This window comes from Echinops telfairi, unplaced genomic scaffold, assembly GCF_000313985.2.
Source record: "Echinops telfairi isolate 266 unplaced genomic scaffold, ASM31398v2 ScPeMD7_26;HRSCAF=91, whole genome shotgun sequence".
Classification (NCBI taxonomy): Eukaryota; Metazoa; Chordata; class Mammalia; order Afrosoricida; family Tenrecidae; genus Echinops; species Echinops telfairi.
This window is the reverse complement of record NW_022103923.1, coordinates 5,919,256-5,932,921: the sequence shown is the minus strand read 5'-3', so window position 1 is coordinate 5,932,921 and position 13,666 is coordinate 5,919,256. Positions and strand designations below refer to the sequence as shown.

The following is a 13,666-nucleotide window of genomic DNA, read 5'->3' as shown; positions in this document are numbered from 1 at the left end:
CATAGGGCGTGGCTCCGTGATAAGCTTTACATGTATTATGACTGGGAGATTGCGACTGCTGTGGTTATAAAGCCATCCATCTATTGTGCTGCTATTGAGAGGTCATTATCTTATTGGGTTTAATCTGCTTCCCCTGCTCTAAGATTTGAGGTAGCTCTAGGCAAGCTTGGTCATGTTGGCAACATGCATAAGATTTCCATTTAGTTAATAATTGCTGCTGGAAAGAGTTTAAAGCAACTTAGCCTCCTGGTTTGGCTAAGTGCAGGCCAGAATGTTCCACATAACATTGTTCCTGCCCTCAGAATAATGATAAACTCGTTCATATTTTTCTCACTTGCAAGCTTTGGCTTTTCGAGGGAAAGGCTTTGGGAGTGGTTTTTCACAATCTTCTGGCCATTTCTTTTGCCTCTTCTAAAAGATCTTTGGCTTCATCATTAAAGACTGCTCAGGGCTTTAATTAATCTGTCAACTTTATCCATCTATAAATGAATGTCCCCAGGTTCTATTAGCATATATACTAATCAATAAAGATCAGGTAACAGGTTTATCAAAAACCAAACAACTCATTGCCATCAGGTCGATTCCTACTCATAGTGACACTGCAAGACTGCCCTGTCACTTTCTGAGACTGTAACTCTTTAGAGAAGTAGAAATCCTCATGTTTCTCCCAAGGAGCAGCTGGTGGTTTCAAACTGCTGACCTTGTAGTCAACAGCTCAGTGCATGACCACTACACCACCAGCATCCCTGCGGGTTGCTAGATTGTTAAATATGTATGACTCCTCCTGATGTTTAGAGAACGCCTTTAAAGTAGCATGGAGTTCAGCCTTTAGCCACGGAGAAACAATTACTTGGGGAGGATCTATGGAAATCTTAGGGGATCTAATTTTAAAAAGCATTTCTGTAATGGGTTTAGGTTTCAAGGTGGTTTCTTTGGGGTGATCTCCAGAATAGTAGGGAAGCTAGGTTAAAGAGTTTTCACTAGAATCCACAGGGTAACACGAGAGTTCTATCAAAGGATTTTCAGAATAGGAAAGTAAAGCTGGATAGAGAGACAGCCACCAGGGAAGCAGAGAGGGATGATGAGGCGGAGAGAGAAAGGTCTGCCAAAGAGGAGGTAGGGCCCTGACACTGGAGCTCTTTAATCCATTGTCTCTCTTTAGACACTGTGTCTCTTAAAAGAAGCAGATTCACTTTCCCTATGTTGCGGGACTCTTTCTAAATACTAGCTCTAAATACTGAGCTAGTTTTATCTGAGGGCTCGTATTTTCCAATTTACTTCAAGAGCTGTTAATTTCTCTAGGTCAAAACTGTTCCCCAAAGACTACTGATTATTTAAAATCTTCCTTAGTGAGTGAAAGGCAACAACTGTATAGAACTGAGGCCATAATTCTTCGGCATATATGCAGCAGGAGTTCCAAAGGAGAATGGTCCTTAGACAGCTTTGATAAGTAACATCACACGCCAAAGCACCCTAAAAACCTGTTGTGCCCTTTGAGAAAGTAAAGGCCTGTTGCATTATCAAAACCTGCCAGTAGATGGAAGCCTTTCTTCAAAAATGAGGACTGTTCCGGTCAGAAAAATAACAACTTGTCCAGTTCATGGATGGAAAGGAAAGTAGACACAAAAATAAAGAAAGCTTATCAATAAATTCCAAAGAACCATGCCAAATAATGTGGGGTTCAACCCAAGAGGGCTATCTCCAAGTGATCCCTGAGAGATGTGTGAAAGCAGCCAAGTTCAAAAGGGGGTTGATTCTGGTGTCAGGGATCACTTGAAGGAAAGATACTTGTGCATCCTGCTCACACCATCAACATCTCTAAGAGAGAAAGACACGATGACTTGGTTGAAATCAAGCAAAGGGAATTTTTAAAGCACGAGAACATTAAGATGGGGAACCACAGACTTCCATCCAACTAGCCGCGACCCTGTGCACCACCGACCGGCCCATTGCTGCTCTGTCCCAGCCTGTTGTTGCAGTCCCTGTGTCCGTTCATTTCATTGAGAGGTCTTTCATTTTCGCTGCTCTTCTACTTCCTACTAGTTCTACAGGGACAGGTCTATCCTGACAACATGTTCCCAGTATGTGAGAAGTCCCATCATCCTCCCTTCGAAGGAATATTCGGAGTATATGGCTTCCAAAATAGATGTGTTTATTCTTTTGACAACTCATGTGACTTTCAATATTTTTCACCAAAGGAAAGCTGTTTTAAAAAACAGAAGTAGGGTGGACTCAGGAGTTAATAATAATAAATATTCTGATTGGCTAGCTAATGTAAGTTCTGATTGCCCATTTGCTGTAAATTACTAAGGACATAGCCTGACAAGTTCTTTGTGTAAGGGCAGGAGCAGGCATATCTCAGCACTTTTCTGTGTTAGTTAATCTACTTTCACACACAGTCTTCCTGAGGGCAAGTTACTCTGTGCTTGTTTACCTAGCAACACTGAGGGGACACAGAGGCTAAGCCAAAATGGGCTCTGATTCAGACCTTACGTAAGCCATTTTGGTGATGCCAAACACCTCAAATTTGGTAGTGCCCGTTCACATTCCCTGAAAGTATCCTATGCAATAGGCTGTGATAGTTATCTGCATCACAAAGCCCTAATAAAACATGCTGGCACCTTCTGTCTTGCCCTTCTATCTTAACTAACCACAGGGTTAACATGACTCACAGCCTGTCAGCAAAACGCAGAAGTTAAGAAAGGTCAGAGTCTAGGCTCTGGATCAGACATTTTATTTTGGTTAAGTGTTCTATAATTTGAACTCTATGAAAGCATTCATATTTCACAATTTGAAATTAAAAATGCCTAAATAGAACTGTAATTGTCTCACTGAGTTATTTTTTAGGCCTTATACATCAGCTAGTTAAACTACAGCTAGCCACAATCAAAAGAAGTAATAGTCAGCCTCTCTTGTAATCAAGGAAATTAAAACAATCATGAATGACTTTTTTTCTCCTATCTGATTGGCAAAGATTTAAAAGAATAGTCATCTAGTAGAGGCAACATAGAAGAACAAACATATTTAGTGGGAGTATAAGTTATTAATGTTTGTCTGATAGTATGTATATCAACTGTGTTATTATGTATACTCCCTTGTCCTAGCAATTCCACCAGTAGGAATACTCCCCTAGATATGATCAGAGCTATGCGCGAAAATATACAATCAGATTTCTCCAGACTTGACTTCTGATGGTAGAACATTAGTGTTGCCACACTTAAGAGTAGACTGGGCCATAAATGAAATTGACACTGGAAAATGTTTATTAACTGTCAAATAGGGTTGGGAGGATTTTAGAACTTTTTAGAAGTGTCAAAATATTTTCACTTATATGAAACCACACCAGGGTCTACAAAATATAACCTACTCTTTTTTTAATCATTTTATTAGGGGCTCATACAACTCTTATCACAATCCATACACACATCAATTGTGTAAAGCGCATTTGTACATTCATTGCCCTCATCATTCTCAAAACATTTCCTCTCCACTTAACCCCCTGGCATTAGGTCCTCATTTTTCCCCTCCCTCCCCTCTCCCCCTCCCTCATAAGCCCTTGATAATTTATAAATTATTATTTTGTCATATCTTGCCCTGTCCAACATCTCCCATCACCCACTTTTCTGTTGTCCGTCCCCCAGGGAGGAGGTCACATATAGTTCCTTGTAATCGGTTCCCTCTTTCGAACCCACTCTCCCTCTACCCTCCCTGTTTCGCCACTCACACCACTGGTCCTGTAGGGCTCATCCGCCCTGGATATAATCTACTCTTAAAAGTATAAAATATACTTACTGGTCTTCTGGACTATTGTTTAACTGTTAAAAGGTTTAACTGTTGTTTAACTGTCAAATGGTTGGAACGTGTACACTTATTCCTTGCATACCCTATAAACTCAAAATAAACCAAACTCACTGCCATCAAGTCAGCGCTGACTCATGATGCCCCTATACGCCAGAGCGGAACTGCCCCCTGTGAGTTTCAGAGACTGTAATGCTTTACAAGAGTAGAATGCCCTGTCTTTCTTCCAAAGAGCGGCTGATGGTTTCGAACCACTAGCCTTGCTATTAGCAGCCCAACTAGTAACCACTGTGCTACCAGGTCTCTGTAATTTAGTTGGGAAAGCACTCAGCATAGATAGACATGGATTTCTGTCCTACCCTTGTCATATGCTTGTCTGTTCATTTGGACAAATTATTTTAAAATGAGAATGATATTGACCTCTCAAGGTGATCGTAAGAATGAAAGGGAAAGAGGTTGATCAGGCATGTAGGGGTGGGTGATGAGGGAAGGGGGGTGGTTCAGAAGTGGGAAATGAAGACAAGAGCAGGGAGGGAGCACTAGAACTGACTGTGATTGCACAACTCATTTTAAAGGCGATTTAACCATGAAGGGTACAGAGAATGTTCTAAAATCGATATGGTAATTATTGTCCAATTCTCCTTGATATTATTGATCTACTGAAGCATATGCTATTTAAATATATGCCAATAAAGCTCTTTAATAAATAATTAGAATTGAAGGAACTGTAACAAGGACAGTTTCTCCTGGTGCCTGATTAACAGTATGTTAGTTCCTCTAACGTCTGCAGTCCTTCTCCTTTCCTCAGTGTAGTGCCTAGAGAATGTATATTGGAGATACTGAGGGACTGAATAGATGAGATGCTGAATTTGAAAACATTTGTAAGCCTAAAGCATTATGAAAATGTTGTTGTTGTTGTTGTGTTGTTGTTGTTAAGTGCCATTGAATTGGTTCCAATCCTTAGCAACCTGACCCACAACAGACCAAAACCCTACCCCGTCCTGCAACCTCCTCACACTTGTTCCTACGCTGAGTCCATTGTTGCCGCTACTGTGTTGCTCCATCTCTTTGAAGGCCTTTCCTTTTTTCACTGCCCTTCTTACCAAGCATGATGTCCTTCTCCAGTGACTGGTCTCTCCTGACAACACATCCAAAATATGTAAGACAAAGTCTAGCCAGCCTTGCCTCCAATGAACGTTCTGGCCATACTTCTTCCAGGACAGATTTCTTTGTTCTTTTGGCAGTTCTTGGAGTTTTCAATATTCTTCTCCAGCACCACCATTCAAACGCATCGATTCTTCTTTGGCCTTCTTTATTCCGTGTCCAACTTTCACATGCATATGAGGCCATGGAAAATACTATGGCTTGGGTCAGGTATAGTAACATTCTTGCTTTTCAATACTCTAAGGAGGTCTTGTCCAGCAGATTTGCTCAATACAATGTGTCACTTGAGCTCTTGACTGCTGTTTCCCTGAGCATTGATTGTAGATCCAAGCAAGACAAAATCTGGGACAATTTCAGTCTTTTCTCCACTTATCATATTGTTACCTAATGGTCCATCTGTGTGGATTTTGGAAATGTTAGCTAATGATTACTGTTTGAATACTTTCATTAATAAATGCAATGATTTGTCAAGGGGCATGTGTATGTGTGCACATGTGCATTTGTGGGTTCACACATGCACATTTAATGTGCTACGGGCTATGTAGAATTTAAGGAAGACATTAATGTGGCTAGTAATCATTGGAAGGTGTTTCTTGAGAACTGAAGCATTAAGTTCAGGTAGCATTTGATTTTGGGAAACAATATATGCAGAACACGTGGCAAGAAAGAAAATAGTATATTCAGGGAGTGGTAATAAAACTGTTCAACTTATAGAGCAAGGTTTCTTTGAATATCATTAGATAAAAGGTTAGAAAGAAGAGGTAATGTGGCCAAGACCTCTGGCCAAGAGCAAACTTCAGTCTCTTAAAATTAAAACAAAAAGCTTTAGTGTGAATGAAGTGATCCTGATTGGGCAGCAGTTAGTGAGGATTCATTAACATACTCTATAAGGGGGATTTTCCACAGGTTTGAAGGACAGAAAATTCAGGAACAGACCAGGGAAAAAATCTGACTCGTTGACATTTACAAAATCGTGCTTTCACAGTCGCTAGACAATTAAAAAATACCTTAGGCATTATTTTATTAATCATAAATTTTGAGTCAGTTAATATCTTGTTAATCTGTGACTATTGTGAGACCAACCTGAGTAAGTATTCTTCCTGGTAGCATGCTGTGAAAGGAAATGGGAGGAGAAAAGGGCCTACAAGCTTCCAGCATTCTGGGTAAGTGAATTTTGAGAGTTGGCTCAGAATGAGCAGTAAACAAACAAAATGGATTTTGGCCTACATTCTGGGCAGAAACCTTTCTTTATGCCGAGCATCTAGATTTGCGGGACTCCTTCACACCTCCATGATAAATTTTAAAGCAAGATGGTAGCACAGTATCATCAACATCAATATTAGAATATATCTGTAGCAATTAACTTTGAAATGGGAATATAAACGAAAGTAAGTTACAGATTATATATATATTTTTCACCATTATGTATAGCTTAAGCTTCCATTTAGTGGTGGTGCCTATAACTAAATGTTTTAGAATTCTTGTTCTATTCTTAAAATACTGTATTATGCAACTAAATATAGATAATCTTAGAATGTGATTTTTTTTAATGTATTTACCCATAAGCCCTGTGATGTTCCTTTTGGGTATTTTTATTGTGATAACTTAAAGAAGATTTATGGGATCTGAGCTGATTTAGAATCAGCTCAATGGCAACTAACAACAACAAAAATATATGGTTAGTTTATATACCTCCTATTATTTGATACTTCCATTCCCTTGCTCCTTCTATTTATTTCTCTGCAGATTTTTAATAGGAAGATGATTATGATGTCCTTTAAGATTCAAACCTCTTTCATGGAAAGAAACGAGCTTTAAATAACTTACAGTCATGAGCTTTTGTCGCCTGATAATTTAGCAAGAATATGTTCGCATTCAGTGTGTCCTTCCTACATTTTTCTTACCATCTTGTTTCACTTTTGTCTACAGTATGGACGGAGCAGATCTGTGCTTTGAGATCGTAAAACGAGCTGATGCTGGTTTTGTGTACAGTGAAGCTGTAGCCAGGTATGTTATCTGTATCTATTCCCTAGAGGTGAGATGAAAACATAAAAGAAATCACGTGAAGCAGCCTGCTTGTAGAACCGATGATGGTCCTCTTTCCTATTAAAAAGCACATCTTATGTTTTAGTGTGCATTAGTGGAACTTCATGGGACTATAAATGCAAAATACTGAGCAATGCCGTTGTCGATCAACATTGCAGGTGGCTTAACACTTTAACATCTGTACTGGTCTCTCTCCCGTTTCTGATAACTCGTTAAGAAAAGATTTGATAACTCAGGAGCCATGTAGCCTTTTCTAACGAATGTAGAGCCGACCTACAATCAGAGCCCAGGGTAGCGTTGTTTCTCTGCTCTTCCACCAGAGACCCAATCTCAGAAAAGAGAGCAGCCCGAGAGACAGCACAAAAGAAAGAATGGGCTCAGGGGCAACTGAGCAAAAGCAAATGAATGTTTATATGTATTAATTATAGCGACTTCTTTGAATTCCGGGTGTACACGTTTCTTTTGTGCCACACTGTCTAAAGTTGGTTGTCATTTTTTTAATCCCATTTTTTCGACCCTTTTGAGTTCTTATCGCATTTTAAAACTTGTATCTTTTTTGTTTGTGCTTACAATTAGAAACCATTCTTGAATACCCAAAATTACCAAATGGTATCTTATATACTTTAAGAAGACTTTTGCATATCATTGTTTATATTGATTTCTTAAAGAATTTGATACAATATGCTTTTTGTACTTTACCATATTGAGACCTCAACAGCAGCACAAAAAAGGAAAAACTGATATTTTTGAATGTTGATTTTATGAAATCATGAAGCTGAATGGAGGAAAATAGGTTTTTCCTTTTTGAACCAGAATGACACTGGGGGATCAAGCATGTATGCAATCAGAGTTAGCGTTTAACTAGTCCTATATTACCCTGTTCCCCAGTTATTTATCCTGATTGCTTTTCTCTACCGTGGAGCTTGCTTACCTATGGTGGGTGGATGTCAGGATGGTAGGATGTAGGAATGGTGTCATAGAATGAAATGACTCATGGTGTCCCCCAACATTAATGTTTATAGAATAACTAGATGTCTCTACACATCAAGATGAAAGCCTGCTAATTTTTAAAATCCACCTGTATTTGCTGTTAAAAGAATAGTTTAGGAAAAGAACTTTCTGGAAGAGACTAGAACAGAACCAGTACATTACACAGAGAAAGGTTTAGACCCCCCCCCCAAAAAAAAGTGTTAAAGGCACTTCCTCTCAATAACAACTTCTCTCCACACCCCAAACAGGGTGGCCTCACACAATATTGTTATTAACTATGTTCCCTTTTCCAGAGAATCACTAAGCTTGTAGCAGAGAGCAAGTAGATTCCTCCTTTGGTGTAGGGTGTTTGGCCAGATGATTTCTCACTTTCCTTTCTCCTCTCTCTTTCACTGTCGGAAAATGCAGTGTGCATCAGTATTCTCGTGAGACCAGCACAAGGAGACTCTGATGCACCAACTAATAATCAAACTGATAATGTTACTTTTCTTCAACTGGCTGAATTTCAAGGTCTTTGGGAGAGCAGCAAAGCCTGGCATACACTAAAACTGCATTTGGGCCTCAGTACAAACTCCATTCGCAATTACCTCTGTTCTTACAGGGGTAATGAGTTGTGTAAGCAAACACATAGTATCGGATTATCAAAGCAAATTCAAACCAATCAAAGAGATCTTACCTGGTAACAAGCTTTTACTAAATAATTTCAAGGATGCAAGCAATCAAAAGGGTCAGACAAAGCAAAAAGAGGTTTAAGACATCAAGGCTAGCTCCCAGGTTATTTCTTTCCACATAAGACATGCACCTCGGGCCCAGAACACAGGAGGACTCTATATGAGGTCTGTGAGATTCTACACACAGAGGGGGCCATTTCTGTGGAACGTCTCTCTTCTATACCTCTGGGAGTTATATGGCTTACATGGCATTCTCCAGGAAGCCATGGCTGTAAGTCTGGCATTCTGTCTACTAAAGCAAATAAAGGGTCACCATGACTCGGTGTCGACTTACAGCAACGTGATCCTTAGCCAAAGACTTTCTGCTATGGAACTTCAGAGATAAGGTCTCTTCCTCTTAGCAAATATCATTTACCCAGAAATGGAATTACCAAGGAGAACAGACCAGAAGTCACCTCCCTTCTTTTCTTTCCTCCAAGCAGATCCCTCCTTCTGTAGAGTTACCATGTTTCCTAGTCCTTAAAGAAGGCCAAGCAAGCATATAGTGGACATGATGATACTTCATGATTCAAAGTGTACACAATACCCTTTTTTATTATCAAAAGTGTACTCAGTAACCCTAGAACATGCAGGCAAATACTGATTCTCACTTCATTCTGCCTGCGAACTGTTCCCACGCACAGCCTCTTACAATCAATACTAGGTGGGTGAATAAAGCTGAGCTCAATCTTTTATAGTTTGAAAGGGGGAAAATATTCTACTTTCCCCCACATGCTCCAGAATTTCTGATATGCATACGAGTACATGAGCATATATTTAAGCCAAATAATTTATTACTCAAATAAAAACTACTTATTCATTGAACTGTTTTTTGAACTTATGAGAGTTTGCTGGTAGGAACTTTCTTTAGACTAATGATAATTTAGGTGACTGATTTAGCACTGCCTATCCAGAGCAGTCCATTCTGTGGGTACAAAGCTGTTGTCGATTTACTTAATTTAAACTTAGTCATTTTTTTCGTGGTCACATCTAAATGGGCAAAGAGACCATTCCTAAATATTTGACTAAATTTAACAATAGTGACAATGACGTAACCTTTTCAGAAAGGTTGGGATTTACAAAGCAGATTCACATGTGTTATCTCTTAGCCATTTCAGTGGGAGTGGTCACAGATCCTTCAGTGCCTGACTGGAACCACTAAAGGCCTGTGCACACCAGGTTACTAATATCTAACTTAAATAGAAAATTATTGACAGGCTGCACTACAGCAGGCAAAAAATTATAACCACTGCCCTTTCCACATGCATTTGTGAAGTTCAGAGAAACTGGAAATCAGAACTAATGATTCCATGAACCCATTTGGAAGGAAACAGTATATACAGGAACAAAACTGGGATTTTTTTCCCCCTGCCTTTCACTTTAAAAAGAAATGGGACCTTAGAATCCATTAAATAATGTATATGCCAATTAGAAAGATATTGGTGTGAACTTCGTTAGATGGTAGCATGTAACAGAAGAAGCTGAATGGAAATACCCCTTTTAAGTGTAGAGCAGAAATAAGGACTTTGTGTGTGTGTACACGTGTGTCCTGAGTCACAAGCACACACAGAAGCTCATTTATATGCAAAGTAACATTTTTTAAATTTGTTTTTATTTTAAGGTGTAAGAAATAGAATATCTGGACGCATAAAACAAAATTCACTAAGTACTATACAAAAAAAGATCAGGTCTATGGTATGTCCATGCCATGGCCGGTTGGGAAGGGAAGAGGGACAATGGGAAGAATAGGGAAGGACCCATTGGGAAGGAATAGAATGCAGAGGAGGAGAAGGCACAAGAGGGAAAGCGAGACATTGTAAGAAAAGCTCTTTAGAAGTAGGGCACGGAAGTCTTAAAGTAATAATGAATAAAGAAACTATCCTGTCATATTTTGTTGCTAGCTGACCCGATTACTGCTCTTTGATGTCTGTTCTTTACAGTTCTAACTCCCCCATTGTTCTTCACCTGTGCCCAGTTTGAGAGACCCCACGTAGGCTGCTGAGGAGTCAGAATTCCTAGGACAAAGACCTAGCACTAATCCTGGTTCTGTTCGAGGATGCTCTAGCTGAAACCTGTTATGTTACCGAAAAAGAAACTGTGGGCCTAAGAAGGCTCTTCCTTCTGGTTTATCCTTAGAGCGAAATGGAAATAAGGAAGAGAGCAAATTCTGCTTACAGATAAAAGGCTCCCACCCTTTTCATCAGAATTCTTGGTTTAACTCTGAATACTGTTCACTTAATAGCAAATCAAGTTAAGAATCAACTGAATTGTGGAGAGCAGGGAGGGAGGGGAAAAATGAGGAGCTGATGCCAGGGGCTTAAATGGCGAGCAAATGTTCTGAGAATGATGAGAGCAATGAATGTACAAATGTGCTTTACATAATTGATGTATGTATGGATTGTGATAAGAGTTGTATGAGCCCCTAATATAACGATTTAAAAAGAAAAAGAATTAACTGAATATAGGAGAAGTGTTGCGTTTTTCATGCTTTAAGCTTGGATTTTTAGTTTGTAGTGCTATTTCACTTATGAAATTCTTAATTCTCTTTCTTGACTCAGGTATCTTAGAAAATCTAGAACACATTTCTTTATGGCATTTTAAATGTATAAATGATTAGCCAAGTATTTCGTTATTTAATTTCACTTTCCATTAGTCTTGTCTACTGGAATGCAGAACACTCAAAGGGATATGTAGGTGGGCATTACAACTTTTAGGATTTCTGTATATTGAGCTTTAAAAATAAATTTTTTTACAGTTTTAGATTTCTTTTTTCTACAGTCATTACATGAGACAGATACTGGAAGCTCTCCGCTACTGTCATGATAATAACATAATTCACAGGGATGTGAAGGTAAGCCATTTTTATCACTAGCTTTAATGTTTGTGAAGAGCATTTGGCATAAAGCCATGGTAGTACTCAGATTATCTAATATTCTTGTACAGGTCATCTTAAATTTAATTTTACTTAAAAATAAAAATATATTTAGCTGCTTTATATTTGGGGAGTTATTGCACTAATTCTTATGAACAATTTTTATCATTTCAGTTCCCTTTATTAAAATGCACATACAATCTAAGATTCTCTTATTCCTCTTTTGCCATTTTGTGTGGGAGAGAAATGAAAAATCTACAAATAAAAAGAACCAAATGATAGCCTATTCAAGTTAATTGGGAGGAAAATTAGAATTCGGTTTACGTATAATGAACGTTCATCACATATAATGTTTTTGTAATGTTACTGTGTAGAATAGTCAGCATTTTATTTTCTTGCAGATTGTTTTAAAAACATGGTATGAAATCATAGTTATATGTGAAATGCGATTTAACCTTAGGACTATGACTAGTATCATCTTTGATCCCAGTGTTTTTGAGTTAATGAGAACTCTCAGTCCCTGGCTCGTATCAGCGTCAAGCAGAACAAGGGCATATGCACTGAGGGAGACCCAGAGAGCCTTATTCTAGATCTCTAACCCTTTCCAAGGCTTAGACTCACATGAAAGCCCCTGAGTGTGTGAAAGAAACATGACAATATCTCATAATGAGTAATGAAAATCATTGGAGGAATGCATAATACAAATTAGTAGAAACTGGCTGTAAAATATTTTATGGATCCTTTTTCAAATATAATAGGAACAATTTGATACAGTTGTTATAAAAATTGATAAAAGTCAGCAGACAGACCTGGAATTATGTGTGCTTTATCTGGGTTTTTGCCAGTTTTTTCTTCTTCCTTTTTTTCTCTTTTTATTCAATCTTTTGTTTTCTTTTTGTTTTGTCTCCATTATTGTTGTTTTGCCTATCTGTATAAGATAGGCATGGAAAGCAAGCCCAAGGAGAAAGCAACAGGACCAACGGTTCTGGAGGGACTTGTTGGGGGGAGGGGGAACGGGGGAAGGGAACAGTGAGCAAACAATACCATAGACAGGGGACTAACAGCGAGGAGGATACCGAGATTCCGGAGGTGTTCGAGCAACAGCAATCTAGCTGAGAGGAATTACTAAGAGGTGGAAGAAGGGTGAGCATGATGGTGGTGCAGGAGGAAGGTACAAACAAACAGAGGAAAGATGATAGAGGTATAAATATAGGTGTGCACATATGTAAATATATTAATTCATACAAATACAGGTATTGGCCTATGTACATATATTTATATTTACATTGAAGAAGTGGATAGATTCGGGCCTCTGCTCGAGCCCTCCCTCAATGCAAAAACACTTTATTCTAACACACCTGGCATTCTGTGATGCTCACTCTTTCGGCACAATCACTGAAGACAAAATGGGTGCATAAGAAAATGTGTTGAAGAAAGCTGATGGTGCCCAGCTATCAAAAGATATAGTGTCTGTGGTCTTAAAGGCCTGAAGTTAAACAAACAGCGATGTAGCAGAGAAGCAACAAACCCACATGGAAGAAGTATACCAGCCTGTGCGATCGTGAGTGTCAACGGAATTGGGAAACAGGCATCAGAAGACTCCCCCAAAAAATATATTGTTGAGAACAAGGGAGGTCAGAGAAGAGACCTCAAACCCTATGTAGATAATGGGATATGACTTCACAGAAGGGTCACAAGGAAGGGATGAGTCAACCAGGGTGCAGTATAGCATTGATGAAACACAATATTCCTTACCCCCCACTATCATGACCGCAGTCCTGCCTTTCGATTCTAGCTAGACTGGAGCAGACACACTAGTACAGATAAGAGCTCATGACACACGGAATCCAGGTCAAATACAACCCTCAGGAACAGAAAGTGGAGTATTGATAAATAATTTATAAATTATTAAGGGGTCACGAGGAGGTTGGCAGGGGAGGGAGGGAAAAAGAAGAGCTGATACTAAGGGCTCAAATAGAAAATGTTGACGGCAACATATGTACAAATATGCTTGATGCAATTGATCTATGGATTGTTATAAAAGCTGTAAGACACCCCCCGCCAATAAAATTATATATATATATAT

The 13,666-nt window shown here is 39.0% G+C and overlaps 1 protein-coding gene across 9 annotated transcripts in view; it reads left to right on the top strand.

Annotated features, from left to right (window-relative positions):
• Window positions 1–13,666, top strand: part of CASK (calcium/calmodulin dependent serine protein kinase) — a 512,028-nt gene that overhangs the window by 267,203 nt on the left and 231,159 nt on the right. For all 9 annotated transcript variants that reach the window (XM_004714576.3, XM_045289402.1, XM_045289401.1 and 6 more), the window contains exons 4-5: window positions 6,892–6,969; window positions 11,487–11,559. In XM_004714576.3, the coding sequence (XP_004714633.1) occupies window positions 6,892–6,969; window positions 11,487–11,559 (151 nt within the window). The remainder of the gene's footprint in view (window positions 1–6,891; window positions 6,970–11,486; window positions 11,560–13,666) is intronic.